Genomic DNA, 27,244 nt, shown 5'->3' with positions numbered 1-27,244 from the left:
AGCAACGGCCTAGTAGGAGAGGTTAGATAACGTTATATACCTGGCAGGCTGAAGGGCCAACTTCAGATACTGCTGTCAGTATCTGAAGTTTCGCAGCCCATGAGCCTTAATTAGCGGAGATGTCACTTTGAACACTTACGTCAACAGAGCTGGGCTTTGCAAAACCACAACACATCACCCTTCATGAGAGAACTTAGCAGAATCAATGTTGCTGTTGTCATTCAAGTACTCCGCTTGCATAACTGGACTTAGGCAACTTTTCTGTACTCCGCAAACAGAAACTGCAGCTGACAAGCCACTATTTCAACACAACCAGGGTAACAATTTAAAAATTTAAGCACAAGTGCACTGCTGTCTTACAGCTTCACCATACATTACTTCCAAGACGTTTTGAAAATGGCAAACAAAGTATACATAGGTAGGCAGAGACCACTTCAAATTATAGCTATCAGCAGTATGAGCCTAAAATCCGATAGACATGCTAGTTCCAGTCCTGAAAAAAATTGGACCTTGTTTTTGGAGAGCCTTAGAAGAATTACTTTAATTAAGCTAACTTGGGTTCAGTATATTTCAAAAGATCCTCAGCCAAGTGTCCTTCAAGCATGAAAGATCGAGGTAGCTTGAAGAAAAATCAACCATAATGAAGGCGGGTCCTTGTTCAGCATGCCCTGCTGCCATCAATGCACCATGTCAAATCTACTTGGCATCCTAAGTATGAGGGGATGTCCACACAGACTGCTGAAAACAATCAGACATTGATTTCTTTGGTAACTTGAATGTTCGGCACAACACAACAGTTCAAATGCACAAAGATGTAATTTTAACAAATTGACATGCATTAGATGCATTGCGTCCAATGCATCGAAAAAGAAGCTGTGCCATATCATATTGATTTGAACATCAACACCCCTTCACTTCTTTTTCAGTGAACTCAGACCCTCAAACTAGAGAAAAGTGCTCAGAATTGAAAAGCATTTAATAACTTTTTTTTAAAGCATGGCTTTCCAAAGACAGGTGGCCATTTAAATCACACTGTTCAATTTTACAATAACATAATATTCAGAGCATAGGTTGACAGGCACCTGAGGCACACTTTAAGACTAGAAATTATGGGGAAAAAATAAAAATAAAGATAATGCATTACAGTTGTGCAAATACAGCCATTCTAAATCCCACATATATACGAATTAGTCAACTAGGAACGTCCCTATGCCACATTCGACTGGTCACTCTCAAGCGCTCTAGCGTGCTCTGGTGGTACAATTGACATTTATACAGTTGAAATTGAGCGCTTGAAACATGTCCAGCTGGTTCGTTCAGAGCACTGCACTTCCCTGCTCAGAGTGCTCAGAAGCACCCTCATCTTCGAGGTGGGATCACGACCGAAGTCCAACAGAACGGTGATCATGTGACTTATCTGATTGCTCTGGGAGCAGCTGAACGTTTGACTAGGGAATGCTTCTCTGGCTCAAATCTCAGGAGGAGTGTGCATTTGCTGCAAACCAAGTTGAAGAGCTCCTAGGTTTACTTTGTGGCGCAAAATACATTTCTTGAAAAGGGACAGAAGAAAGGAAGACAGTGACACATGGCCGCTTCACTGTCTTCCTTTCTTCTGTCCCTTTTCAAGAAATGTATTTTGCACCACAAAGTATACCTAGGAAATCTAAGCCCTAACTTGCCCAAGAAGAAGTCCTTTTGACAAGTTAGGAGCGATAGCACTAGACAAATGTGCCATTAGTACTTCACTTCTGCTCACCTGTATGCCACCAACGAATGTAAAGATGTCATAGATGACCGCAGGTAAAGTGTCTGGCTGATTATTTCCCATGGGCATGGCGGGAGGAGTGGCCCTGGGTCGACAGGCACATGACACAGAGTCCAGACTAAGGCGAACCACTTCTTGCAGGCACTTCTTGTGGTCGGCGATGTCGCTGTTGTCGCTTAAGACAAAGCAGAGCTCGTCAATGTTCACCGAGGCAAAGCGCAGGGAGCGGTAAAGGGGGGACAGCGGCGGGAAGTCCTCGGCTGGCACCACAGGCACATGGCTTTGGTCCGACTGAAAGAATTGAGCAGGAATGATCGAAGGATGATTGTCAAAGTAGAATGATAGTTTTCCAGTAAATATGCTGGGTTATGCTGCTGGGACACTTACTGAGGTTATCGGTTAGCTCTACTGCTATGTTGTATGAGGTCTCAAGCACTCTAGGAACAAAGGACCCAGAACACAATAGCGGAAGAAAACAAACAAAAGGAACTCCACTGTACTTTCTATACATAAAGCCAGCTAGCCGATACAGAACGAATATAGTAAGCTAATGGAACATGCTGTGGAATCAAGGAAGTCTTGCGAACTGAGGCGTGTTATAACGATCAAGTTTGTCCATCCCGATTTCACACTCCGAAGCCTTTTGCAGGATGGTACCATGATGCATGGTGGCAAGCACATAGTCAGTCAGTGCGCGGCACTGACCCCAAACTGAAGAGAGATGTAAGTTCCTTTTGCACTCAAGTATCCATGCCGTTAGGTGGTACTAGCTAAGAACACTCGCACCTTCTCTCGTACTACTGCACTAGTACACCAACTTTCACCACTGCACATGCTAGTGGAGAAGCCGGATTCCAGGAGACGCGAGAGAGTCAAGCAACCCATTAAGTCTTTGAAAATTCAGTATACTTTTGTACAGCAACCTTTCCATCAAGCACTTCTTGAGCCATGCATGGTCATGGTATGAACACAGAGAAGCTAAATCATAATTCGCTTAAATATTACAATGGCAGCCATTTGAGCCGAAGCACATATGTTCTTCATGTTATGCAGCATGACATCTAACACAGTCTGCTACTTGAAAAAGACAAGTCCACTTGTCGAAATGTTGGCTCCCGTTTTTACCTTGTTCTCGTTTTGCTCACAGTCTGCTACTGTCACTTAAATTTGGGATGTAAGGCAATGCCTGAAGCTAAGGATTTTCCATGGCTCTTACTCTGCTGTGTCACATCATGTGCAGCTAAAATATTTGGTCTAACCATGGGTATGTAGAGTGAGACGTGAGGAAAGGCTATTTTAGTTATGACAAGTGGTATTATAAAAGAATGGTGCAGATGAACACTTGAGCCAGCGTCTGTGAATCCTAGAGCAAAAGCCATGAGCTGACCGCTATCCAGTAATTCTTTTATTCAGCTGGAAGTCTTGCTGCATGCATTCTGCCTCTAACGCTTTGAGCTGAACATTTTCTGCCCTCCGTTCTACCACATTTTCCTAAAGCTGGGCACGTTCTAGTGCATCAGTCACAAAATCCTTTCTCTCCCACCAACAACTCACCATCGCCAGGAGACTGTCAGCAGACATTCCATCAGGTGTTCCGCGGACCTCAACATCGGTGGCAGGCTGGAGTTCTCCTATGCGACTGCGGATCTCCTTTGCCGACACCTCTGCCCTGCTCACAACTTGTACAAGCAAGTGTGTAGTGTGACCAGCCTGCACTCGGGAAAAAGTAAAAAAAAAAAGTAAAAATGCTTTAATAAAATGCAGTTGGGCTGCCAAACATTAAGGCAATATGTACGCAACATTCTTGAGCTGGAGCAACAGGACCTCTTGAAAAGTATTAGGGGTGTGCAAATCTTCGAAACGTTCGAATAACAAATAAAATATTATTCGATTCAGTCCTCAAATCGAAGTCACCATTTCTAAATATGAACGTATTTCTAATAGTTTTTGAGTACCTTAAAGTCACCACCTATGCATGATTAAGCATAAAACAGGAGCAAAAGTGTGATAAATTTCATGCCTGTACACGTATATCCTGGTATCCTGGAGACATAAAACATGATAAGTTAGATAGCGGAGCATGCTACATTGCTTCTGAATTTCACAGTTTTCCGGCTAAACAGCTATCGTTCACATTCAGCATCGAGTCCTGAGTATGGGAATAAACTGCTTATTTGTTCCTGATGCTCTGTTTGTGCTTTCAATAAATAACTATTCATGATGTGAAAATTGCACAAACAGGCCTGGAGTGCGGCCTGATCCCGGTGACCAGAACCGGTAACGCACTCTCTCACCAGAGCAGGATTGGCCACCCTGGTGCAGTACTTGGCCACAACCTCCTATATGAATACAACAATCAAACCCCGGCCCTCAGTCCCCAGCAGCCGCGAAGCAACTGACCACGGCGGCGGTCAGATCGGTGACGCTGCAGAGGGTGCTAAGAATACCTGGCTCCGGACAGGCCGCCATTGGAATCTGAACCTGGCAACGTTTAACGTTAGAACGCTATCTAGTGAGGCGAGTCTAACAGTGTTATTGGAGGAATTAGAGGGTAGTAAATGGGATATAATAGGGCTCAGTGAGGTTAGGAGGACAAAAGAAGCATATACAGTGCTAAAAAGCGGGCATGTACTGTGCTACCGGGGCTTAGCGGAGAGACGAGAACTAGGAGTCGGATTCCTGATTAATAAGGAAATAGCTGGTAACATACAGGAATTCTATAGCATTAACGAGAGGGTGGCATGTCTTGTTGTGAAACTTAATAAGAGGTACAAAATGAAGGTTGTTCAGGTCTACGCTCCTACATCTAGTCATGATGACCAGGAAGTCGAAAGCTTTTATGAAGACGTAGAATCGGCGATGGGTAAAGTCAAAACAAAATACACTATACTGATGGGCGACTTCAATGCCAGGGTAGGCAAGAAGCAGGCTGGAGACAAGTCAGTGGGGGAATATGGCATAGGCTCTAGGAATAGCAGAGGAGAATTATTAGTAGAGTTTGCAGAACAGAATAATATGCGTATAATGAATACCTTTTTCCGCAAGCGGGTTAGCCGAAAGTGGACGTGGAGGAGCCCGAATGGTGAGACTAGAAATGAAATCGACTTCATACTCTGCGCGAACCCTGGCATCATTCAAGATGTAGACGTGCTCGGCAAGGTACGCTGCAGTGACCACAGGATGGTAAGAACTCGAATTAGCCTAGACTTGAGGAGGGAACGAAAGAAACTGGTACACAAGAAGCCAATCAATGAGTTAGCGGTAAGAGGGAAACTAGAGGAATTCCGGATCAAACTACAGAACAGGTATTCGGCTTTAACTCAGGAAGAGGACCTTAGTGTTGAAGCAATGAACGACAATCTCATGGGCATCATTAAGGAGTGCGCAATAGAAGTCGGTGGTAACGCCGTTAGACAGGAAACCAGTAAGCTATCGCAGGAGACGAAAGATCTGATCAAGAAACGCCAATGTATGAAAGCCTCTAATCCTACAGCTAGAATAGAACTGGCAGAACTTTCTAAGTTAATCAACAAGCGTAAGACAGCGGACATCAGGAACTATAATATGGATAGAATTGAACAGGCTCTCAGGAACGGAGGAAGCCTAAAAACAGTGAAGAAGAAACTAGGAATAGGCAAGAATCAGATGTGTGCGTTAAGAGACAAAGCCGGCAATATCGTTACTAATATGGACGAGATAGTTCAAGTGGCTGAGGAGTTCTATAGAGATTTATACAGTACCAGTGGCACCCACGACGATAGTGGAAGAGAGAATAGCCTAGAGGAATTCGAAATCCCACAGGTAACGCCAGAAGAAGTAAAGAAAGCCTTAGGAGCTATGCAAAAGGGGAAGGCAGCTGGGGAGGATCAGGTAACAGCAGATTTGTTGAAGGATGGTGGTCAGATTGTTCTAGAGAAACTGGCCACCCTGTATACGCAATGCCTCATAACCTCGAGCGTACCGGAATCTTGGAAGAACGCTAACATAATCCTAATCCATAAGAAAGGGGACGCCAAAGACTTGAAAAATTATAGACCGATCAGCTTACTGTCCGTTGCCTACAAAGTATTTACTAAGGTAATCGCAAATAGAATCAGGAACACCTTAGACTTCTGTCAGCCAAAGGACCAGGCAGGATTCCGTAAAGGCTACTCAACAATAGACCATATTCACACTATCAATCAAGTGATAGAGAAATGTGCAGAATATAACCAACCCTTATATATAGCTTTCATTGATTACGAGAAAGCGTTTGATTCAGTCGAAACCTCAGCAGTCATGGAAGCATTACGGAATCAGGGTGTAGATGAGCCATACGTAAAAATACTGGAAGATATCTATAGCGGCTCCACAGCCACCGTAGTCCTCCACAAAGAAAGCAACAAAATCCCTATAAAGAAAGGCGTCAGACAGGGAGATACGATATCTCCAATGCTATTCACAGCATGTTTACAGGAGGTATTCAGAGGCCTGGAGTGGGAAGAATTGGGGATAAAAGTCGATGGAGAATACCTTAGCAACTTGCGATTCGCTGATGATATTGCCTTGCTTAGTAACTCAGGAGACCAATTGCAATGCATGCTCACTGACCTGGAGAGGCAAAGCAGAAGGGTGGGTCTGAAAATTAATCTGCAGAAAACTAAAGTACTGTTTAACAGTCTCGGAAGAGAACAGCAGTTTACGATAGGTAGCGAAACACTGGAAGTGGTAAGGGAATACATCTACTTAGGGCAGGTAGTGACCACGGATCCGGATCATGAGACTGAAATAACCAGAAGAATAAGAATGGGTTGGGGTGCGTTTGGCAGGCATTCTCAAATCATGAACAGTAGGTTGCCACTATCCCTCAAAAGGAAAGTGTACAACAGCTGTGTGTTACCAGTACTCACATATGGGGCAGAAACCTGGAGGCTTACGAAAAGGGTTCTGCTGAAATTGAGAACGACGCAACGAGCTATGGAAAGAAGAATGATGGGTGTAACGTTAAGGGATAAGAAAAGAGCAGATTGGGTGAGGCAACAAACGCGGGTAAACGACATCTTAGTTGAAATCAAGAAAAAGAAATGGGCATGGGCCGGACATGTAATGAGGAGGGAAGATAACCGATGGTCACTAAGAGCTACGGACTGGATTCCAAGAGAAGGGAAGCGTAGCAGGGGGCGGCAGAGAGTTAGGTGGGCAGATGACATTAAGACGTTTGCAGGGACAACATGGCCACAATTAGTACATGACCGGGGTAGTTGGAGAAGTATGGGAGAGGCCTTTGCCCTGCAGTGGGCGTAACTAGGCTGATGATGATGATGATGATGATGTGAAAACTAATGGCAGAAATTTGCTAACGTGAATATTCCAGGATGCGAAGATCGTTTTATGTTAATGATGAGAATGACATTTCATTAGTCAAAACCTATTTTAAAAATATTCAGTATTCCATGCGCAATTTGATTCAACTGACTTCTGCCATTATTTGATTCGTATTCTAGTCACTCTAAAAAATTACTACAGTCGAACCTCGAAATAATGAACCTCAATTTAACGAATTTCTCGACCCCCCTTCATTAACACACTTTTTTCATTTCCCAATCTCTGCCCTATTGAAAACCATGTACTTCTTTTTTCGCAATTTAACGAAGTCATTTTATACTGCAACCCCGATTTAGCAAAGTCCTCATGCATCGCATGCACGTACCAGGAGCTTCCTTGACAGGGAGATAAAACTGAAAACTTTAGGCAGGGCAAACGGTGCTTTACATACGCCCTTTAACGCAAAAATTTTGCCGGCGGCCTTCAATCTGTGGAGCAGAACGTACCGCTGCACCATCTGTTGCGTATGTATGAAACCTAGTTAGTGGTTTGATCTTGTGGGTAGGCTGTTTTTTCCTGTTCATAATGAGCAATGCACCTCGTAAGAGAAAAGTTTTGTGCCTTGATGTAAAGGCCAAAATTATGGCTGAAGTTATGAGTGACGAAAAGAAGGTGAATGTTGCTGAATGGTATGGGATTTCATGAAGCTCACTTTTAACCATTTTGAAATTGAAGGACATTGCCATGAGCGCCGTCAGTGCTGGTGGTTCAAGCCAAAAAAAGAAGAAAAAGAAAAAGAAAAGAAGGAAAAATGAAGCGGCTTACGTTGACATAGAAAAAGCTCTGTACTCGTGGTTCCTCTATATGTATGCAAAAAGCATGCCATTGAGTGGGGCTATTCTCCAGCAAAAGGCCCTTAACTTCGCAAGCATTCTTGGATACAATGATTTCAAGGCCAGCGCCAGTTGGCTGCAATGATTAAGGAATGGCATGGTATTGTAGGCAAGGTAGACAGCAGCGAATCGGCAGAAGCAAACACAACTGGAGCAGAGGACTGGCTGAGTAATCATGTCCCCGACATTTTGGCAGCACGTTATGCTGTCTCCAACATATACAATGCTATCGAGATTGCCTTTTCCTACCGGCTGTTACCAAGGAAGATGTTGGCTTTGAAAAATTAAGAGTGCCACGGTAGCAAACACAGTAAGCAGCGCCCGACTGTTTTCTTGTGCATGAACATAGACAGCAATGATAAACGTGTGCCATTCATGATCAGAACAAGTGAGAAGCCGAATTGTTTCAGTGGGAAGAAGGGCATGCCAGTGAAATATGCGTCAAACAAAAAGGCGTGGATGACACAACAGGCTGAAGGACCTGGATGCTGAGATATGCAAGGCGGAACGAAATATCTGTCTCCTTTTGGACAATTGCTCAGCTCACCATGTTCAGGATTGTGTGCTCCCCAATGCTGAGTTGGAATATTTCCCAGCAAACTGCACCTCGCTGATACAACCACTTCACCAGGGAATAATAAACAGCGTCAAGTGTGCGTACCGCAAGTGTGAGAGGGTGTCGGCGTCAGAGTACTGGTGGCTGCTACAGTAGAGCACACCAGTATTGTAGTCCTGCAGATGAAGTGCCCAATGGGCAAGGCGGCCTGAGGGATCCTTCAGTGACAACAACCAACAAAGTGCGTGGTGGTTCGTGATGATGTCAAATGGGCGGCCATACAGATATGGCCAGAACTTAGTAAGAGCCCAGATTATCGCCAAACATTCTTTTTCCGTCACAGTGTAGTTACTCTTAAGTTTCATAAGCGTGTGACTTGCATATGCCACAACTTATTCAGAAAACCCACGTTTGCACTGCGCAAGGACTGTGGAGAGGCCAACACTGCTGGCATCAGAGCGCACCTCTATAGGGGCTGTCGGGTCATAGTGTCGCAAAATTGGAGGCAACGTCAGCAAACAGCGCAGGATTATGAATGCCTCGCCATACTCTAACAACCACGAAGTGAGGGGCCCGTGGCTTCTAAGGAGCTTCGTCAGGGGTGATATGATGGCGGCGAAGTTTTGGATGAAGCGTCAAAAGTAGGAACGCAGACCTACAAAGCTGCACAGGTCTTTGAGAGATGTCGGTTTAGGAAATTCAGCAACAGCCCAAAGTGTGGCTGGATTGGGGAGGATTCCATTCTTGGAGACGACGTAACCAAGTATGGTCAGCTGCCACGCTGCAAATCGGCACTTCTTTAAATTTAGTTGTAGACTGGCATTTTGCAAGTACGTCAAAACACGATGTAGGCGTTGAAGGTGCATGAGTAAGTCCAGAGCGAGAACAATGACTTTGTCAAGGTAGCACAAGCATGTATGCCATTTCAAGTTGCACAGAACGGTATCCATCATGCGCTCAAAAGTTGCGGGCGCATTCTAAAGTCCAAATGGCATGACGTTAAATTCGTACAAGCCGTCGGGCATGACAAAAGCTGTCTTCGGTCGATCGTCGTCTACCATGTATACCTGCCAATACCCTGAGCACAGATCGAGAGAAGAAAAGAACTCTGCTCCTTGTAGGCTATCAATGGTGTCATCAATTCGTGGTAGTGGGTAAACATCCTTGTGAGTAATCTTGTTGAGGCGCTGACATTCTACAAAGAAATGTACAGAACACTCTTTTTTCACAACAAGAACAGGTGATGCCCATGGACTGTTCGAAGGTCGAATCACTTCGCGTTGAAGCATGACATCAACTTGCTCGTTAATTATACGACATTCTGCGGGAGACCCGCCATACGGGCGTTGCCGCAGTGGCGGTTGGGAGACGGTGTTGATGTGATGCGTAACAGTGAACGTCCGGCCCAGGGAAGGTTGCCCGACGTCGAAAGAAGACTGAAATTCTTCTAACAGGCACAGAAGCTGAGAACGTTAAGCCGGCGTAAGGTTATCAGCAATGGAGGAACCAAATACATCACAGGGTGACAGAGCAGACATAGAAATAGCAGTGAGCGTAGTGTAAGTGGTGCAGTGCGTGTCATCAGGCACATCCATAACTTGAGCGGCTTCAATGGCTTCCATGCTGCCAAGACACTCCCCTCGCAGCAGTATCTTTGTCATCTTTGTCAGCGCTATCTTTGTCAGCAGCTGCTGACAAAGATAGCACTGCATCCCTCAGTGACTTCTACGGTCGCAAAAGGTAGCAGCAGACTTTTTCAGGTGCAAAAGCGGTCGGATGGAGAAAGTAGTGCAGCGGTGTCAGAGAGGCTGGTGCAACAAGAAAGACACAACGATTGACAAATTTGGGGGGACTGTGGTGTCGTCTTTGATGAATAGCTTGTTCAAAGTCGAAGGACTGTTGGCTAGCATCAAGTCTGACAACGGTGAGAGTTCTATTTCGGCACGTGCGCAATAAATCATGGCATTGTGGCGGGAGAGAAAATCCCAGCCTAAGATGAGGTCTAGCTAGCATGAGGAAATGATGATGAATTCTACAGCATATATAACGTCCGCAATGACAACACGAGCGGTGCACGCTGCTATGGGGTGAATATGCTGGGCGGTGGCTGTATGGAGGGATAGACCAGAAAGTGGCATCGTCACTTTTCGAAGCAAATGGCTACGTTGCACGGTCATAACGGATACGGTGGCTCCAGTGTCCATAAGTGCAGATGCGTGAATATTATCCAGAAACACGTCTATCACATTCGATGGGCTTCGCTAAGGGATTTCAGATTTCGATAGCGTTGCAGCCTGTGCCTCGTGGACTGCAACGACTAGTTTTCCTCCTCGCGTGTGAAGGGATGAGGCCACATCGGCGATAATGAGCGATGACATGGAGAAGGTGAACGGCGAGTGACGGGCCTTGGGCATACTGCCGGTGACAAGTCAGAAGGCGGGTCATCATATGGGCAGGGAAAACTGACAAGATGACTTGTTGGGTACAATGCAGCACTAGAAGGCTGCACATGATTGCAAAAACGTGCCACGTGGCCGGTGTAGCAGCGAGCAAGGCAGATGGGTAGACTGTCTGAAGTGCGCAACCTATTTGCTGTGGCAAGTCCAATCTATGGCACAGGAGGCGCTGTACGGATTGGCTGGTAAAATGGTTGCACGGCGGGCTGTGGTCAGGGTCTAGACGTGATGTCGATGTAGCTGAGAGATGCACATTGCGGAAGTGGTAGGGGCCAAGCGACGATATCGGCGTAGCTGAGTGGTGCAGGTGCATGGATCTGTGGGGGCCGGGTAACAATGTCTGCGGAGCTGAGAGGTGCAGCCGCAGGAACATTTTGTTGGAGCTCAGACAAAGCCACATTGATCTTGTGCTCAATGGCGCGGCGGAGCAGAGGCACAAAATGCAAGGAGGGCTCCTGCATATGCTGTGGCTGTGCAAAGGTTAGCAATGATAGTTGGCGGGCAACCTCCTCACAGACGAATGCCTTCATTTCCTCGAGCAATGCAGACTGATCTGAAATTGTAGTCAAACCAGCGAGGGGTTCGTCGCGCGATGAAGAGCGACAGATCAACGACCGCTGCCGCCGTAGCTCTTCATAGCTTTGGCACAATGTGATGATTTCAGCCACGGATTCTTGGTGAGGATTCTTGGTGAGCAAGATGTTGAAGGTGTCATCTTCAACACCTTTCAGTACATGACTGATCCGATCAGACTCTGCCATGGTCGAGTTCACTTTCTTGCAGAGGTCCAGGATGCCTTCAATGTAACTGGTGAATGATTCAGCCGGCTGCTGAGAGCAACCCGCAAATGCTGCTCGGTGCACAGCTTACAAATAGCGGGGCGACCAAATACATCGGCAAGGGTGGTCTTGAAGGTAGACCAGGTCGGGAAGTTTGCTTTGTGGTTGTTATACCATAGGCTGGCGACACCTGTGAGGTAGAACAGCACATTGTTCAGTTTGCCTGGTTCGTCCCACTTGTTATGTGCGCTGACCCTCTCGTATGCGGTGAGGCAGTCCTCCAGATCGGTGTCAGCAGCACCAGCGATGATGGCAGTGTCGCAGTCGGTGCAGGAGGAGGAGTTTGCTGGGAGGTGTCCTGAGGCATGGTAGATGGCAGGGTATGGGATCGAGGTTCCAGGGTGGGAAGTTTGAGGGAACAGCACTCTCTACCAAATATAAAGGTGTTTATTTGATCGGACTAGGAGCAGTGCAGCGGCAACAGTCTAGGCAGAGTACGGACTCTGAGCGTGAGCGGCATTCACGAGCGAAAGTGCTGAAGAGGACAACTCACTATATCGTTCCAATCCTTTTCTACAAATTCATTATTTTCCCGATTAATATGTTGCTCACAAGGTGCCATCTGCTAGGAGTGTTCTCATCTTTAGTTGCACTGCTGAAATATACGAACCTCGATTTAACAAAACTTGTGATTTAACTACTGTAAAATTCGGAGCAAGCTCCCCCACCCGTGCAAGCGCCCCCTCCCTCCCCAACTTCACTGCTAATTTCAAGTTTCCGTGCCGTTGCGGGAATGCGCACCCCCTCCCCTCCCCATCTCTGCTCCGTGTCCTTATCATGCACCGCACCCAGGCAACACTGGCCTGCCACATCCAGTTCCCAAAAAGAAGTTTCCATGGCTTTTTCTTTCTTTCTTTCTTTCTTTTCACCGCATGCCATTTGCAGTTTGTGGACTGCCGGCCGACAGCGGTCTTGCTGGCAAAAGATTAGATCTGCCTTTCACACAGTCCAGAGGATCTCCCTGTGGCACAGCAATGTGGGCACGCAGCGACAGAGGAGTGGTCGCAGCTACGCTCTGGTGCCCCAACAGCCTCATCACCACTGATAGTTTGTCACCGATATCGTTGCTAGGCCTTTCCCGGCTCACTTGGAATCTGTAGCAAACGGCGCTTCAGAACGAACCACCGACGCTCCAAAGCAACAATGTTTTGTAACCATTGTTGCCGCTTTACCCTCTTCTCCGGATACTTTCAAACGAAGAAGAAAACGTGCTGGTATTTGCGGAGCTGCCAGCTGTGCTGCGAGCATGGCCACACCGCAGTTCGCTGTCCGCCGTCGGTACCCATGCACTGCAGCTGAGCTTGACTTGTATCGGAACTCTCGTTAGTGCTAAACGTTTGGCTGTGGACTCCCAGCAAAATGCTGCGAACTTTTTTTGTGACCAATTCGCAGGAGTCTTTCAATGGTTTTGAGAGTGATGAACAGCACTAACAAATTTTTGGCTTAACAAAGTTCATGCTAAATAAAATTTTACATCCATATCCACTGCAAAATTGTTTTTTTGTGCAGGAAACTTTTTTCGGCGCCATGTTGAATTTTGGTGCCATTCTGGGATAGCAGCCCCCCTGTCCCATACACACTTTGCTGGTAATTTCAACATGCTTGAGGGGGGATACTCGCTCGGAATTTTTTGGGGGGTAAGTTTTTGGCTGCAAGTAGGACTTCATTATACCGACATTTGACTGTATTTGCCCAATCCCAACAGGTATTAAATCAATGAGGGTTGCTCGAGCTATAAACATTTCATCAAATCGACAAAAACAAGCATCAAAAAGAAAGCTGAATAAAGAGAGATTGTACTACAAATATGGTCCAAAAATTGGCAACATACAATCTTGCTGAATCAATTACCAGAGTGCCATGTAGGCACAGCCACGATGGCAGTAAAGACAGTTGCTGTCAAATGCAGGGTGAACATGTTCGACTGCTTTTTGATGAATCAACCAGACAAAATTGGTGTGTCATGAGAGCATTGACACCTGAACTCTTCTATGCTGAAATGCATGAGGCACATTCAAGTCATGCAGAAAAGAAGAGGCTATGACAGTACTGAACACAGGTAACATTCTGCAGCCTTAGGCAAATGTTAGTAGTTTTGTGCAGTTATAGGGTGCACTCTTAACTATTATGAACCACAGACCACAGGTAACCACAAAGTTACCTTTCATGAATACAAAACTGAGATGAGACATATGTTTTGCATATTTCAGAGAACCTGATGCACAGCCAAGAGAAAACATAATTTGCAAGCTCTTTATGAGGACACATTTTCAAGAATGCAACAGTAGTGAATAGTAATATCTTTCTAGCGCACTGCATTTGTGTCCTGTGTTGCACCAAAGGAGACAAAGAGGCAAGTAAGATAGCTTATGCAGAACTCTTCTCCATTCTGTGACATCACACACTCACTGGATGCCAGGTCTTGCAGCCATTGCATGACTTGATGTTCAAGCAAGTTCAGTGCGCTACAGTTGCATACAGGCAAATGCGGAGAGCTAAGGATTGGGCCAGTTGGTTAAATATTGGGCAAATTAATTATCCCTGTGTTAAAATAATGTTTAATTTATGACTATAAGTTCAATAGAGAAATTATAATTGCTGAAGGCTTTTTGTATGTTGTCAGGAAGGTTTGAACAATGCGTAAGCAAGGTGTAAGTGATGCCGACAGAAAAGAAAGTTGCGTGTTCCCTTAAAAATTAATGTGCTAGGACACAGGCCATGGGCACATAGCCATTGTAGTTACGTCAGCTTGGTCTTGTTACTCCTCCCTCAAAGTAGCATTCTTTCTTTTTCTTTCTCACTTCTTTATCACCTACTTAACCATTTTTTTGCACGCGATCTAGTATCATTGCCTTTTTGCGGTGAACATGTTTCCTTTTCAATTCAGTTTGCACTTTGTGACCTTTCGTGTTGCCATCTTTTCGTTTGTGTTCCCTGCACAATTGCTGCTATTGCAGCACAGCAGGATTTGTAGACCTGGCTTATAACTGAAATGCGGCAGTTACCCTTTGAGCAGACACTCGCACGTCTCCAAGGCTCGGAATATGGACGAACTGGTTGGCCACATCTAAGCATGCGACTGGACTGCTCCAATAAATGGGGTGTGGCTCGGCTTCCCTTGTGCAGCCAAGCAGCAAGAAAGGGTTTCCTGGTTCGGCTGCACCGGCGATGCCATTGCAGTAAGAGAGAAGGCTGGGGGGTGTGAAGTGCACAGAACAGCCAGGGCCCACTGAGGGCAGAAGCCACTGATCTGGAATACAAAGTGATAGTAATGTAGCGATGCATTGTGTGTTATGATATACTGCATTGTCATGTTGTAGTGACAATGAAGAACACAGTAGCAAAAACTGTGACTTGCAAAACTAGCTCTTTACTTGGTGAAGGTATGCCCAGAAAAACAAGGTACACTCAAAGCACAACGATAGCAGCGAGCACAGTTGGCGATTGGTGAAAATATGATCTGCGGATCAGACGCCGGGGCTATTTGTATGACTCGTTTAACCTTCCAGCATAATCTCTGGTGCTCGCGTAAGTTCTAGAATGTAGACTGCTGTTTACGTCGTGCGCACAATCTAATTACACAAGGCTCGTCGAAAACATAAACAACAAATAGAACCAGCGATAACATTCGAGAAACTTCCGATACAGAAAGACACATCTTGTGCTGAGCGGTAACTTTCAACATTTGTTAGCAGGTAAAATGTGGATACCAGCTAAAGATAAGGAAGACGGGTCAGCATTATGATCATTATTACTGTTCTGTCACACTTGTATTATTACTGTGTATTTTATCAACTATTACATTGCAATTTGTAACTAAAACAATTTTGTACAATATTTATGTGCATTTATGTTGTGTGGTTGATGTGCCCGTCCCCATTTGTAATGATGAAAGAACCTGACGGTAAAAGTTGACAGTCACTTTAGCACACGCTAAAGAGGATGAAGGCAAAAGCCTGCATGCTCACGAGACATTCATTACATTACATGACAGTTTCATTCAAACGCAATGTTACTTCTTATTACTTGTTTTTTCCTATGAAAGATTGTGGATTCGAGTGCCTCAATTAACTTCACCTTAATTAACACCAAAGGTTGAGGGTTCGACTCACATCAAAGGCCATGGGTTTGAGTGCCTTAAAGAACTTTGCCTTAAAATCAAGAGTTCAACAAAAACTCGTCTGGTCTGGATTGCCCATAGTCAAGAATAAAACGGACGGCGACCAAAAACATTAAAAGGAAAGAAACCAACACGTTTCGGCTCCCATATGTGGGCCTTGTTCACAATTGTGAACAAGGCTCCCCCTGATGAAAGCCGAAACGTCTTGGTATCTTTAAACAATGTTTTTGGTCGGAGTCCGGTTTACCCCTGACTAACTTTGCCTTAATTAATGCCACAGGTTGTGGGGCTTAATTAAATTCACCTTAATTAACTCCCTGTGAATTTTGGTGCCATGAATTTTGGTTCCATAATGCTGGATGGCGTAACACTGGACATCAGATGTTTCGCCTCATGAGCCGTCTTTTTGACTTAAAATAAATTAAATGAGTGTCATATATGGCAAACAGCATCAAAGACATGACAGGCATCACCACTGGTCGGATAAAATATAGTCATTCATAAATGGGAGTGCCATGTATACACGACTCTTCCAAGTAAACTGCTGCATATAGTTTAGCTTCGAGCTAAACTGCTGATACCTGCTCCTATTAAAATACGAACAGGTATCACAACACATTCATATGAATCTTGTTTCGTGCTCATATGGCAGAACAGGGGAATAACAGTTCAACAAACAATCAAACCAGGCACAATTGCGTTTAAGAAAGCTGGCACATGCTGCTGCAGATCATAAGCTCACTCAAGCCTCCACTCTGGCAAAAACAATTCAAATTAAATTTAAAAAAAAGCCTTTTCCATGGCTCTCGCTTCTGATATAAGTGTGGCTTTTTACAACTGAATGCAATGATCTTTCTCAAAAAGGAAAAAGTTGCCGTCCACCTGACAGTAGACAGCATGAAGCTACGAAGAAAACCCATATGGGTTCCTCAGAAGGCTTTACAGTCAAAGAGAAATTTTGTCTGGTCCTTGGATCAAACCCTGGATCAACACACTTCTGGGGCAGTTGCTCCACTATCTGAGCTAACCAGGAGGTGAGCATATTGCAGGGAGGGGCCAAATTAATCAATAAGTCGAAGAATATGAACACTGAATACAGCAAATCAGTTCTGGAGAAGTCCACAAGATGGAGGAAACCTTATGAAAGCAAAAACTGCCAGCCACTAGACGGCAGCACGAAGCTACCAAGAAAAATTATGCAAAGGAAATTTTACAAGGACATCAAAGGCAGCACACCACGAGTGAGCTACGCACCTTTTGTGGGGCTGTTCTCTGCAAGCACAAGCGTGGCACGTGTGGCATTAGAGATGCGTAGGAGTGGATTGGCATCTCGAGCAACGACGAGATACACGCTTCCGCCCCTCGAGTGACAGGTCACCACGAGGGGCAAGGTCACATAGGATGCCCCGACAGCCTTGAAAACTGACGTTGAACAACGCATATTCTTGTTTTCCACCTCCAGGTTCAAGGGGAAGCTCCAGAGCCTTCTTTCGCCCTCAGCGGACACACGGTTTAGAGCCAGGCTGATGAGGAGGCGGCCGTACACGGCTTCATCCACTTCTGTGTCGTCGATGCCATTGCTTCCATTCCAGAACAGCAGGGGAACGACACCTAGGCCCTGATGGCAGTCAGGTGGCAGTGAGCACTCTGCTGCCATTTCCATGACCCCAGTCCAGGCTTGTGTCTGTCAAAGCAAGAGGATAGAACTCTTCACTAAATACATGGTAAGTTTTCAAAAGGACAGACTGATATGCTATTTGGCACAGTAGACTTCCGTTAACTCGACTTTTTGATTATTTCGATCATAAGATTGGCCTCCAATGGATCATTTGATCATGACTGGTCAGCACGCATGCGCCTGACCCCAATAGTGACCATTTAGCAGCAGCAGCATCCTAGCAGAGCTTATGTGGCAGATCCGTTGAACACACATGCCAAAAACGTCTATTTTTGGCTGGTCATAGGATGATCTTCAAGCGAAAATGGTGGCTTACTGTTACTGTAAATAATCACTATTACTTGTGCTTTTTCTTTCTTCCAAGAAAATCATTCCAAAAATTGCCTGTGTGGTGCAATAGGATATGAAACCAAAATTGTGTTCAAGGCATTTGCAACAGCCTACCGACAGAACCAGCATAGTCAACTGTCATTTACACTGCCTTCAGAAAAAAGTGACAGAAGTAGTTCTTGGACAGCATGACAACGATGACGCACTGCTTTCAGCCTTCGATTACTATTAAAAAAATGATTTATTTTACATGCTAAGCTAGTGGCAACAAGTCGCTTCACGTGTTCTTGGTGTTCCAGAGGATCGAATGCATCGTTTCATTTTTAAAAAATTATCAGAATAAGAGGCATGCTACATTTTTCTTCCTAAAAAAGATTGGCTGAATTTTAGATTTATGCTTTGTTTTGGAGCGCTAATTTCATTCCTGCATTGGTTTTCTACATTCCTTTTCTACAATGAATACATAGAAAGTGGGGGTCGGTTTGATTTGGAGGAAGTTTCAATTGGGCAACCACTGTCAAATGAATCAGCTGTGTGGTTCATCGTTTTTTTCTGCCTCTGATGTAATTTGACCCATTTCGTCAGTCCCATAAGGGTCGAATTAATGGAAGTCGACTGCATAGCATTATGTGATGTAAGGCAGAGAAGAAGACACTGCGTTACTAGCAACCTCGTCACTTCTAGAGCGCATGACATACCGGGTTGTCCAGAACCACCCTCGTCGTGAAGCCAGCAGCGGCCAGTGGCAAATCTGTTTGGTTGCTGAGATAGACTGCTGACTTCAAAGTCACCACGAGGCATCCCTCAAAGTCATCTGCCAAGGCAATCAGCCGACAGACCTGCGGGGAATCAATGTTGAATGGCGTAAGGAATACAGCAAGAACACATCAGGCTAATTAATTTTTTTTGCACTGCTGCTGAGCAGGGTTTTCTCGTGTCGCTTGTGTTTGTTCTTCCATTTTTGTTTTTACTGCCCTTGTTGACCTAAAGCATTCTTGAAATGGCCGGCCGCAACGTGCGCAAGGCCGGCGAAGATGACACTGATGACAAATGTAGTGATTGGCAACACGAATTGATAATTTTAGAAAGGAAGTGCTCTCAGAGTTTCGGTCATTGAAGAAGAGTATCCAGTACTGCAGTGATTCTTTTGACAAGGTGACTGACGTGAACAGAGACGTAAAAGGACTAATTAAGGAAATGAAGGAGCTTAACCAGGGTCAATGACGTAAATATACGGCGCCGCGAACAAGTTCAAAATGGTTGATGCCGTATATTTACGGTGCTGTCTGTACGTTTAAAAAGTGCGCCAATTTCCTAACTTTTTATTTTCTGTCATGTGCTGCCACTATGTGAGAATACAGGGAATTTTTTTCGCGCCCCTCCCTCTCTCGGTTTTCATTGCATGGTTTGCTTTAGAGTTAGTTCGCTCCCGCGCGTCTGCATAATAACGCTTGCGCATTGGTGCGCACGCGGGCAGGCAGTGGTTTGGGTTTTGTTCCACGGGCGGTTTTGGTTTCTTGCGCTTGCAAAACTGATGGCTATTTTGTTACTAATCGCTCAAAGGGTGACCACTTGTTTCTTGCTCGTTAGTGCTCACAGGGGTGCGCATAGGAAGGATGCTGCCGTGCGTGCTTTCCGTTGCTTTTTTCTTTTTTTGGAGACTTGCAAAATGGCGATAAGATGAAGATTAGCGGAAGTTTGTCACACGTTTTGCTTTTTTGACGGGCACACAACCACAGTTTTCTTGAGTGCATGCACCTACGCAGTTTGATTACGCTATGGATGTAAATATTAGTGTAAGAGCAGGAACAGGTGAGAGTGGCGAAATATTCTCGTGTGCGCATTTTCAAAGCCTTGAACTATGTGTAAACAATGCATCAAATTTTTAATGCTTATAAGTTTATTTACTTTTTTATTGTTGTTATTCATGAATGAAGCGTACATATATACTATCGCAAAATATTTTTTTCTCACTTTACGGTCACCCTAGAAAAATTACGGTAATTTTTTTTCGAAATAAGTCCCTACGAAGAATTGGAATCTGCAATAAAAAAAAAATCGACCCTGGGCGGCCGCTTATGGCGAAAAAAAATTAACCCTCAAAGGGTTTAATTAAGCAACCAAATGCTAAAAGAAGAAAACACAAAGTTAGCACAGCGAGTTGATGAAGTGGAGCGGTATTCTCGCTCAAATAATGTAGAAATCAAAGGTGTCCCCGTCGAACCAGATATGAATGATATGGCCTTGAAACAGGGTGAAATCGTTGGTGAACCGGTATCAAAAGACGATATCAATGTCTGTCATCCCGTCGACACAATGAAACAAAACGAGTCAAAGATAATAGTGCGTTTTGTCTGCTGAGAGAAGCAAAATTATTTTTTTGGTCAAAGCTAGGAAGATACGTCTAACGAGTTCATCGCTTGGCCACAATTCTACAAAGCCCGTGTTCGTAAATGAGCACCTGACACGTCAGAATAAGCAGCTGCTTGGGGCTGCTGTGGCTAGGAAAAGAGAGGCAGGTTGGCGATATGTCTGGACAAAGGATGGAAAAATTTTCGCACGCCAAGAGGAAAACTCACTTGATCTGCATCTCACTTCCTTAAACGACTTAGAAAAGATGACGCGGTCACTTGACGCGTCGTAGGTGCAATACTGTACTTAGCCGATTCCTTTTTCTCTTTTTGCTTATCTATTACTACCGTCATGTCCATAAAACTGTCTTCTCTAAAGCACCTAGCCGGAAATTCCAAACTGTTGCTTCTTCATTTAAATGCGCAATCGTTAGAATCCAAGAATGGTGACTTTGAATTGTTTACTGCTAACATGGGCGTATTGTTTGATGTTATTATGGCATCCAAAACTCGGTACACAAAAAAATTATGTTCCGTTTACTCAAATAGGCTACAAAAGCTTTGTGTTAAACCACTCCAAACGCAGGGGAGGTGATGTGCTGTTGTTGACTCAGGCTGGAGTAAATGGGAGTATTGTTTAAGAATTTTCTGTTTCAAATGCTGACTTCGAGGTTTTGAGAGTGCGCAGTCGGTCCATTATGTTTTCTGTTGTTGCTCAATGCCGATATCAATGTTTTTTGTGTTTTCTTGAAGAATTTTTTAATTCATTCAGGCCAACAAATACATCCTTTTCCTCGCTGGTGACTTTAACATTGATATGCTAAAAATTTCAAGGGCACAGAATGACTTGTCATCATTACTGCAGTCAAATAGTTTTGTAAACACTATTGTGAACTCTATTTGCATTACCCATTCATCAAGTACCCTTATTGATCTTTTCATCATGATCACTAAAAAATGTTCTCTGTAGTGGTTCAATTGCAAGTGATACGAGTGACCACCTTCCCATCTTTGCTTTCATCGAAAACAAAGCGCCCACCAAGAAACCTGAAATCATGGCTGTATCTGGAATCACTGGAGATACAGAAAACACATCACATGCTCAATCGAAATGAGGGAACCCTCCCCCCGTCATAAATGCGCTGCTTACGTCACGTTCTGAAGTATACATAAGCTTCCGTGAACTTTCCTTCAACCCATTGTGAACAAGGCTTCCTTAGGGAAGCCGAAAAGTATTTTAGATTTATTCCTTTTTAGTACTTCTATTGGTCGGTGTACATTGTTTTATTGCTTCATGCTTCATCCCGACCAGACGATCTTCCGTCGAACCCTCGACTTCATGAATTGAATTATTTGAATGTTCACAATTCAATTCGATACAGTGATATTTGATAGTCACACATCCCTACTTTTGATATTTTAACTTGATACTAAAGTTGGTCTCGAATAGCTGGACCTGGTGTCTTTGACAATACCCAAACATTATGGAGGGAAATTTTCCGACATCATGTAGCAAATGAGTCTGCATGAAGACATTGCACATAAAAAATTAACCAGAATGTCATGTGCGTTTCTTCTGGTCGCACTCGCATGTGACAACCACAGCGATGCCAGGTATGAAGTGAACCTGCCTATCATTATGTCATGACGCATCACCTTCCTGTGCACAAAAACTGAAACTGGTTGAAGGAAACAAGTAGTGCAGTTGAACCTTGTGATAGCAAAGCCGTATCTGACACAAAAATACATTCATTATATTTGAAGTTTGTTATAAGCATATATTTGCTGCATGCTCATCTCGGTAAAGAATGTTTTATATTTACTTGGTTATATATGATAATTTGTTATATCCATGTTGCATTATGTTGAGGTTTGACTGTATTACAGTAATATATGTGTATCATAAGAAGCCAACAAACACTGACACAAAGGACAACACAGGGGAAATTACTTGTACCTAATAAATGGGATAAATGAACGATAAATTAATGGAAAAAAAAGTGGATGAAAAAACAACTTGCTGCAGGTGGGAGTCGAACCCACAACCTTCGAATTTCGCGTGCGATGCTCTACCAATTGAGCTACCACGGCGCCGTTTCCCCATCCACTTTCTTGGGTATTTATGTGTCCCAGTAGAACCTTGGGAGTGTTAGCCAGCGCCACCACTCAGACCTTGGCGGTGGACGTGGAACGTCCTTTTTGCCGCAGGCGTCACAAGAACGTGATAATTTTGGGTGAATCCAATGTTGCCGAATCCGGGAACATTGATGCCTTCAGGTAGCGTGTGTGGGTTTCAGGTAGCATGTGTGGGTAGCATCTTGGGTGAAGGCAACTGGTCAATAAACCCACACATGCTACTTGAAGGCATCAATGTTGCCGGATTTGGCAACATTGGATTCACCCAAAATGATCACGTTCTTGTGACGGCTGCAGCAAAAAGGACGTTCCACATCCGCCGCCAAGGTCTGAGCGGTGGCGCTGGCTAACACTTCCAGGGTTCTACAAGGAAGCATAAATACGCAAGAAAGTGGACAGGGAAACGGCGCCGCGGTAGCTCAATTGGTAGAGCATCGCACGCGAAATTCGAAGGCTGTGGGTTCGGTTCCCACTTGCGGCAAGTTGTTTTTTTATCCACTTTAATTTCCATTAATTTATCCTTTCTTTAGCTCATTTATTAAGCACAAGTAATCTCCCCTATGTTGTCCTTGGTGTCAGTGTTTGTTGGCTTCTTACGATATGACTAATGAAAATCGGGCCCCTCGGCGAACCCTCTTTCTTCTCGTTTAGTAATTTATGCGAGGCACTCTGATGCTTGGTAGTATTTTTTTCTAGGGTTTTATATGGCTTAGAACTTCATTTACCACATGCACAAGAAAGTAAAAGTTGACAGTCACTTTAGCACACGCTAAAGAGGACGAAGGCCCGCTCACGAAGCATTCATTAGATTACTTGACATTTTCAGTCTAATGCATTGTTACTTCCTATTACTTGTTTTCTCCCACCAAAAGTTGTGGGTTAAAGTGCCTTAATTGACTCTACCTTAATTAATTGTGCTTTAATTAAATTCACCCTAATTGACACCAAAGGTCGCGGGTTCGACTCCCACCAAAGGTTGTGGGTTCGGGTGCCTTAACGAACTTCACCTTAATTACACCAAAGGTAGTGGGTTTGACTCATCCTTCATGATGTCAATTGAAATCCAACTTGGAGATATGGCCAGTTTGCCCATATCTATGTTGCCCATATGTTGGTTCGTAGGTTTGAGTGCCTTAATCAACTTTATCTTAATCACCTGCACCTTAATTATCTTTGCCTTAATTAACACCACAGGTCATGCTGACACTTCTCCTTTGCCTTTCATGCTTTCTTATAAAAAAATTGATGACCTAATTTCTCATAATTAACACCAAAGGTTTGACTCCAAACAAAGTTCAAGGGTTCGACTCCCACAAAAGGTTGTAGGTCTTAATTAAATTCCCTTAATTAACACCACAGGTAGTGGGCTCAACTCCCACTAAAGGCTGACGGTGCGACTCCCTATATGAATTTTGGTGCTGTAACGCCGGACATCGAATTTTTTGTCCCATGAGCCGTCTAAGGCTTTCGCCTTAATAAATGTTGTGTCAGTGATCCTTCAAACCTTCCTCTAACTCTCCACAGGAGCAAGCCACTTACAGCGAATGAAACCAAGCTAGGGTTGCGGAAGTAGATGCACACGGGTGTGGGCACAGACAGCTGCAGCAGGTCGGCGTCCAGGTCGGCAGGTAGTGCGCCGCCTTTCCTCTTCTGGAGGAGGTAGGAAGGGTCCACCAGCAGAGGGCGCAGGGAGCAGTGAAGGTTGCCGTTCTCCTCAATGGCCAGAAAAAAGGGATCCTGCAAGACCCACAAGACAATCAACGTATTACACTTCATGGAATAACCTGTTATCAGAGATGAAGACGTGAGAAGTCACGCTGGTGGTGCTGTCTCGTTTAACCAGAGTGGACACAGTACTATTACTACACTGACCATCCGTACTTCACTTAGCAATTGCGTGAAGCATTAGTAGTGATGTAAGTGTACACATGCAACCCTTTTTTCTTTTAACACTTTCCCTACAACGGGGAAAATAGGTGTTTTTTGTTGGTTACGCCAGATCTTTATTTTTTTCTGAAGGAGCGATTACACTCAATTTTTTATGTAATACATAGACAAAAAGCAGAATGAATGCACTTTTCATGCATAAAAGTTTTATGCCACAACCTTCACATGGGAAGGTTGTGGGATTGTTCCCCACCTGCACCAAGTTGTTTTTTCATCCACTTTCATTTTCATTAATTTATTGTTCCTTTATTTCATTTATTGAGAACAAGTAATTTTCCCTATGTTTTCTTTGGTGTCAGTGTTTATTGGCTTCTTATGATATGACTAATAAAAATCGGGCCCCTCGGTTAACGCCCTTTCTTCTCGTTAAATATTAAGTTTAGTAAGGTTGTCATAGTGAGTTTATTGCTTCAAAGTGGTTACAAGTTTTTATAGATATGAAATACAAAGGAGGTCCCATAGGTACAAAAAGTATCTAGCTTCTTCAGAAGATAGATTGCACACACCCTGTATAATAATGAGTTCCAACATGCCCGAAAGAGTGGGAATACATTCTCTTCAATGGGTCCATACTCTTGTCAAATTGATGAAATAGACAAATCTCTTTCCTTTTTTTTTTAATCTAAAATATTGTCTTACTGACTTCAGAGCTCGTGTGGGAGATATCAGCAGTTCTTAATAGCACACTGAACACCCAGTGTTCTTTTTATTTCACATTGGAACTCTGATCTCTTGCACTGAAGACTCACGTGAAGTGGTGGTGGTGCAAATGCCTGCTCCTGGCCTAGAGTCCAAATGCCATGGTCACCTGTGAGCAACCTGAGCTCTTGTCCAGTGCAGTTGACAATAAGTGCCCAGGGTTTAATGTCCACCAGAACAGTGCCCGGATATGGAAGGTTGGGGTCAAAGTACTGTTTCACGTGCAGCTCTGTCTCTGGCATCTCGGGAAGGCACTTAGGGCTGCAGAGTGTGGGGAACAAAAAAAAAGCCCAAACAATGTTTGTAAGACGAGTCATTCTAGCCATGAATGTTCCATGCGCAAATGATGCTGACAGAAGTCAGCAGAACTTGTTCTCGGGCAAGTTGCTTAATATTTGAACCAATTACCATTATGGCGTCACACAACAATTTTCTTGTACCTATCGTGTTAACACTATGGCTATTGCTTTAAATGCCCAAAAGCTGTTTCAAATGCTTTGAACTGCTTCAAATGCTGGACGCCATTAATCATGAATGCTGGGTCATTAGCACAGTTTTCCCACCAGAAGGTGTTGCTTCTGGTACTTCTGTTGTTTTACAATATCCTTTTCAGATGCCAATTCATTCTGTTGATATAAAACTTAATTTCACTGCATTTCTAACATCTCCAAAATCATAAAGAATGTACAGCTGCAGAATAGAATAAAAATGTTGAATTATTTAGTGAATTTTATCGAGTTTACAGATGGAGGACTCCATGTGAAAACTCACTGCAGGAACATCAGATATGAGAACATCAACGATTTCATATCCAGCAGGCTTAAAAAGCACCTATCCAGCCACTTGAAAATAATGCCTGGTGCAACACACCATGAAAAAACAATGAAAGGAGTGAACTAGAAATGGCTGTAGGTGCAAAATAAGACCTATTTCTAACCATATACCAACTATCCTGACAGCAGACGTTAAAAAGACAATGACATACTTACACGACGTACTTACACCGAGCAAAAATACCCAACTGTCTACTATCCCACTCGTTTTACTAAAACATTTTGCACATTTTATTCAAGCTGGCAGCACAATTCCAATCAGAACTGTTTGAAGATGTGTGCAACACATTTTAAGCGGAGACGCTCCTTGAAAAAAACATTTCTTTTATATTTGTACTAGAGATTTGAAAGTCCACCCACTTATAGAGCATTTCAAGCAGACTTCAAATATGTAATTAGTTTCTGCGTAGCAGCTATAGTTAACGAGTTAAATCCTACACAATGGCAAAATAGTGATTTTGCAGCCACTTTATTGTGTAATACATTTTCGCAGAATGCTTTGTGCTGTAGCTTATTTAGCTCTATGTAGACCACAAACTACCGATATCTATTTGAACAGCGTCTACAATTACAGGAACTTTTAAAAAATATTAGGACACTTCAAATAATTTTTTTCACAATCACATGAAAATAACTTGTACACTTACGAGTGTCTTATACCAAAGAAATTTGGCATACATACTCTTAACGATATGTACAGTGCTCACGGATTGAAATAGGACACGGAGCATTTAGTACAACCCTACATATGTGCAAAGTACGCGAGAGCACAATGTCATGTCGCTAGGAATTTGGTCACCAAAGGTGACGAGGGCTCCGATGTAAGTGTACGCGCCAGAATTACGTCGATGTGACACGAACTGCAGCCGGTTGAAGCGAAAGTATGCGCATTACTTAGCCCCAAATTGACGCGTTTCATTCCGTGAGCACTGTACAGTGCTAATATCTACTTGAAAGTGCAATACCTCCAAGCAGTAAGTTGTGGAAGTGCTTGGTTATATTTCAGAGAACTGAGAAAATTTAGTTGATATGTTCAAATTCTTTTGCATAGTTTCAGTAATTGCACACACTGTTTGCCTAGATATCGGCACTTTGCGATCTACAAAGAGCTAAACCAGCTACAGCACAATGCTTTTTGTGAAAACTTATTAGATAAAAGAAGTGCCCACAAAGATGACTATATTTTGCCTTTGTGCATCACATAACTCTAAAACTACAACAGCTACACAAAAAGTAGTGCCATATTTGAAATTTGCATAGAAAACTCTATACTTGAGTGAATTTTGAAACCTCTAATACAAGTAAAAAAAAAAATTGTTTCGAGGAGCGTTTCCCCT

The 27,244-nt window shown here is 43.9% G+C and overlaps 1 protein-coding gene across 2 annotated transcripts in view; it reads right to left on the bottom strand.

Annotated features, from left to right (window-relative positions):
- Positions 1-27,244, bottom strand: part of Vps13B (vacuolar protein sorting 13B) — a 144,544-nt gene that overhangs the window by 11,573 nt on the left and 105,727 nt on the right. For both annotated transcript variants that reach the window (XM_050180286.3, XM_055071753.2), the window contains exons 45-51: positions 25,125-25,335; positions 23,968-24,165; positions 18,640-18,780; positions 17,188-17,617; positions 14,819-15,063; positions 3,320-3,475; positions 1,757-2,056 (exon numbers count right to left, since the gene is read on the bottom strand). In XM_050180286.3, the coding sequence (XP_050036243.2) occupies positions 1,757-2,056; positions 3,320-3,475; positions 14,819-15,063; positions 17,188-17,617; positions 18,640-18,780; positions 23,968-24,165; positions 25,125-25,335 (1,681 nt within the window). The remainder of the gene's footprint in view (positions 1-1,756; positions 2,057-3,319; positions 3,476-14,818; positions 15,064-17,187; positions 17,618-18,639; positions 18,781-23,967; positions 24,166-25,124; positions 25,336-27,244) is intronic.

The sequence above is a fragment of the Dermacentor andersoni genome, chromosome 7 (assembly GCF_023375885.2).
Source record: "Dermacentor andersoni chromosome 7, qqDerAnde1_hic_scaffold, whole genome shotgun sequence".
Lineage (NCBI taxonomy): Eukaryota > Metazoa > Arthropoda > Arachnida > Ixodida > Ixodidae > Dermacentor > Dermacentor andersoni.
This window is presented reverse-complemented; position numbering and strand designations above follow the sequence as displayed.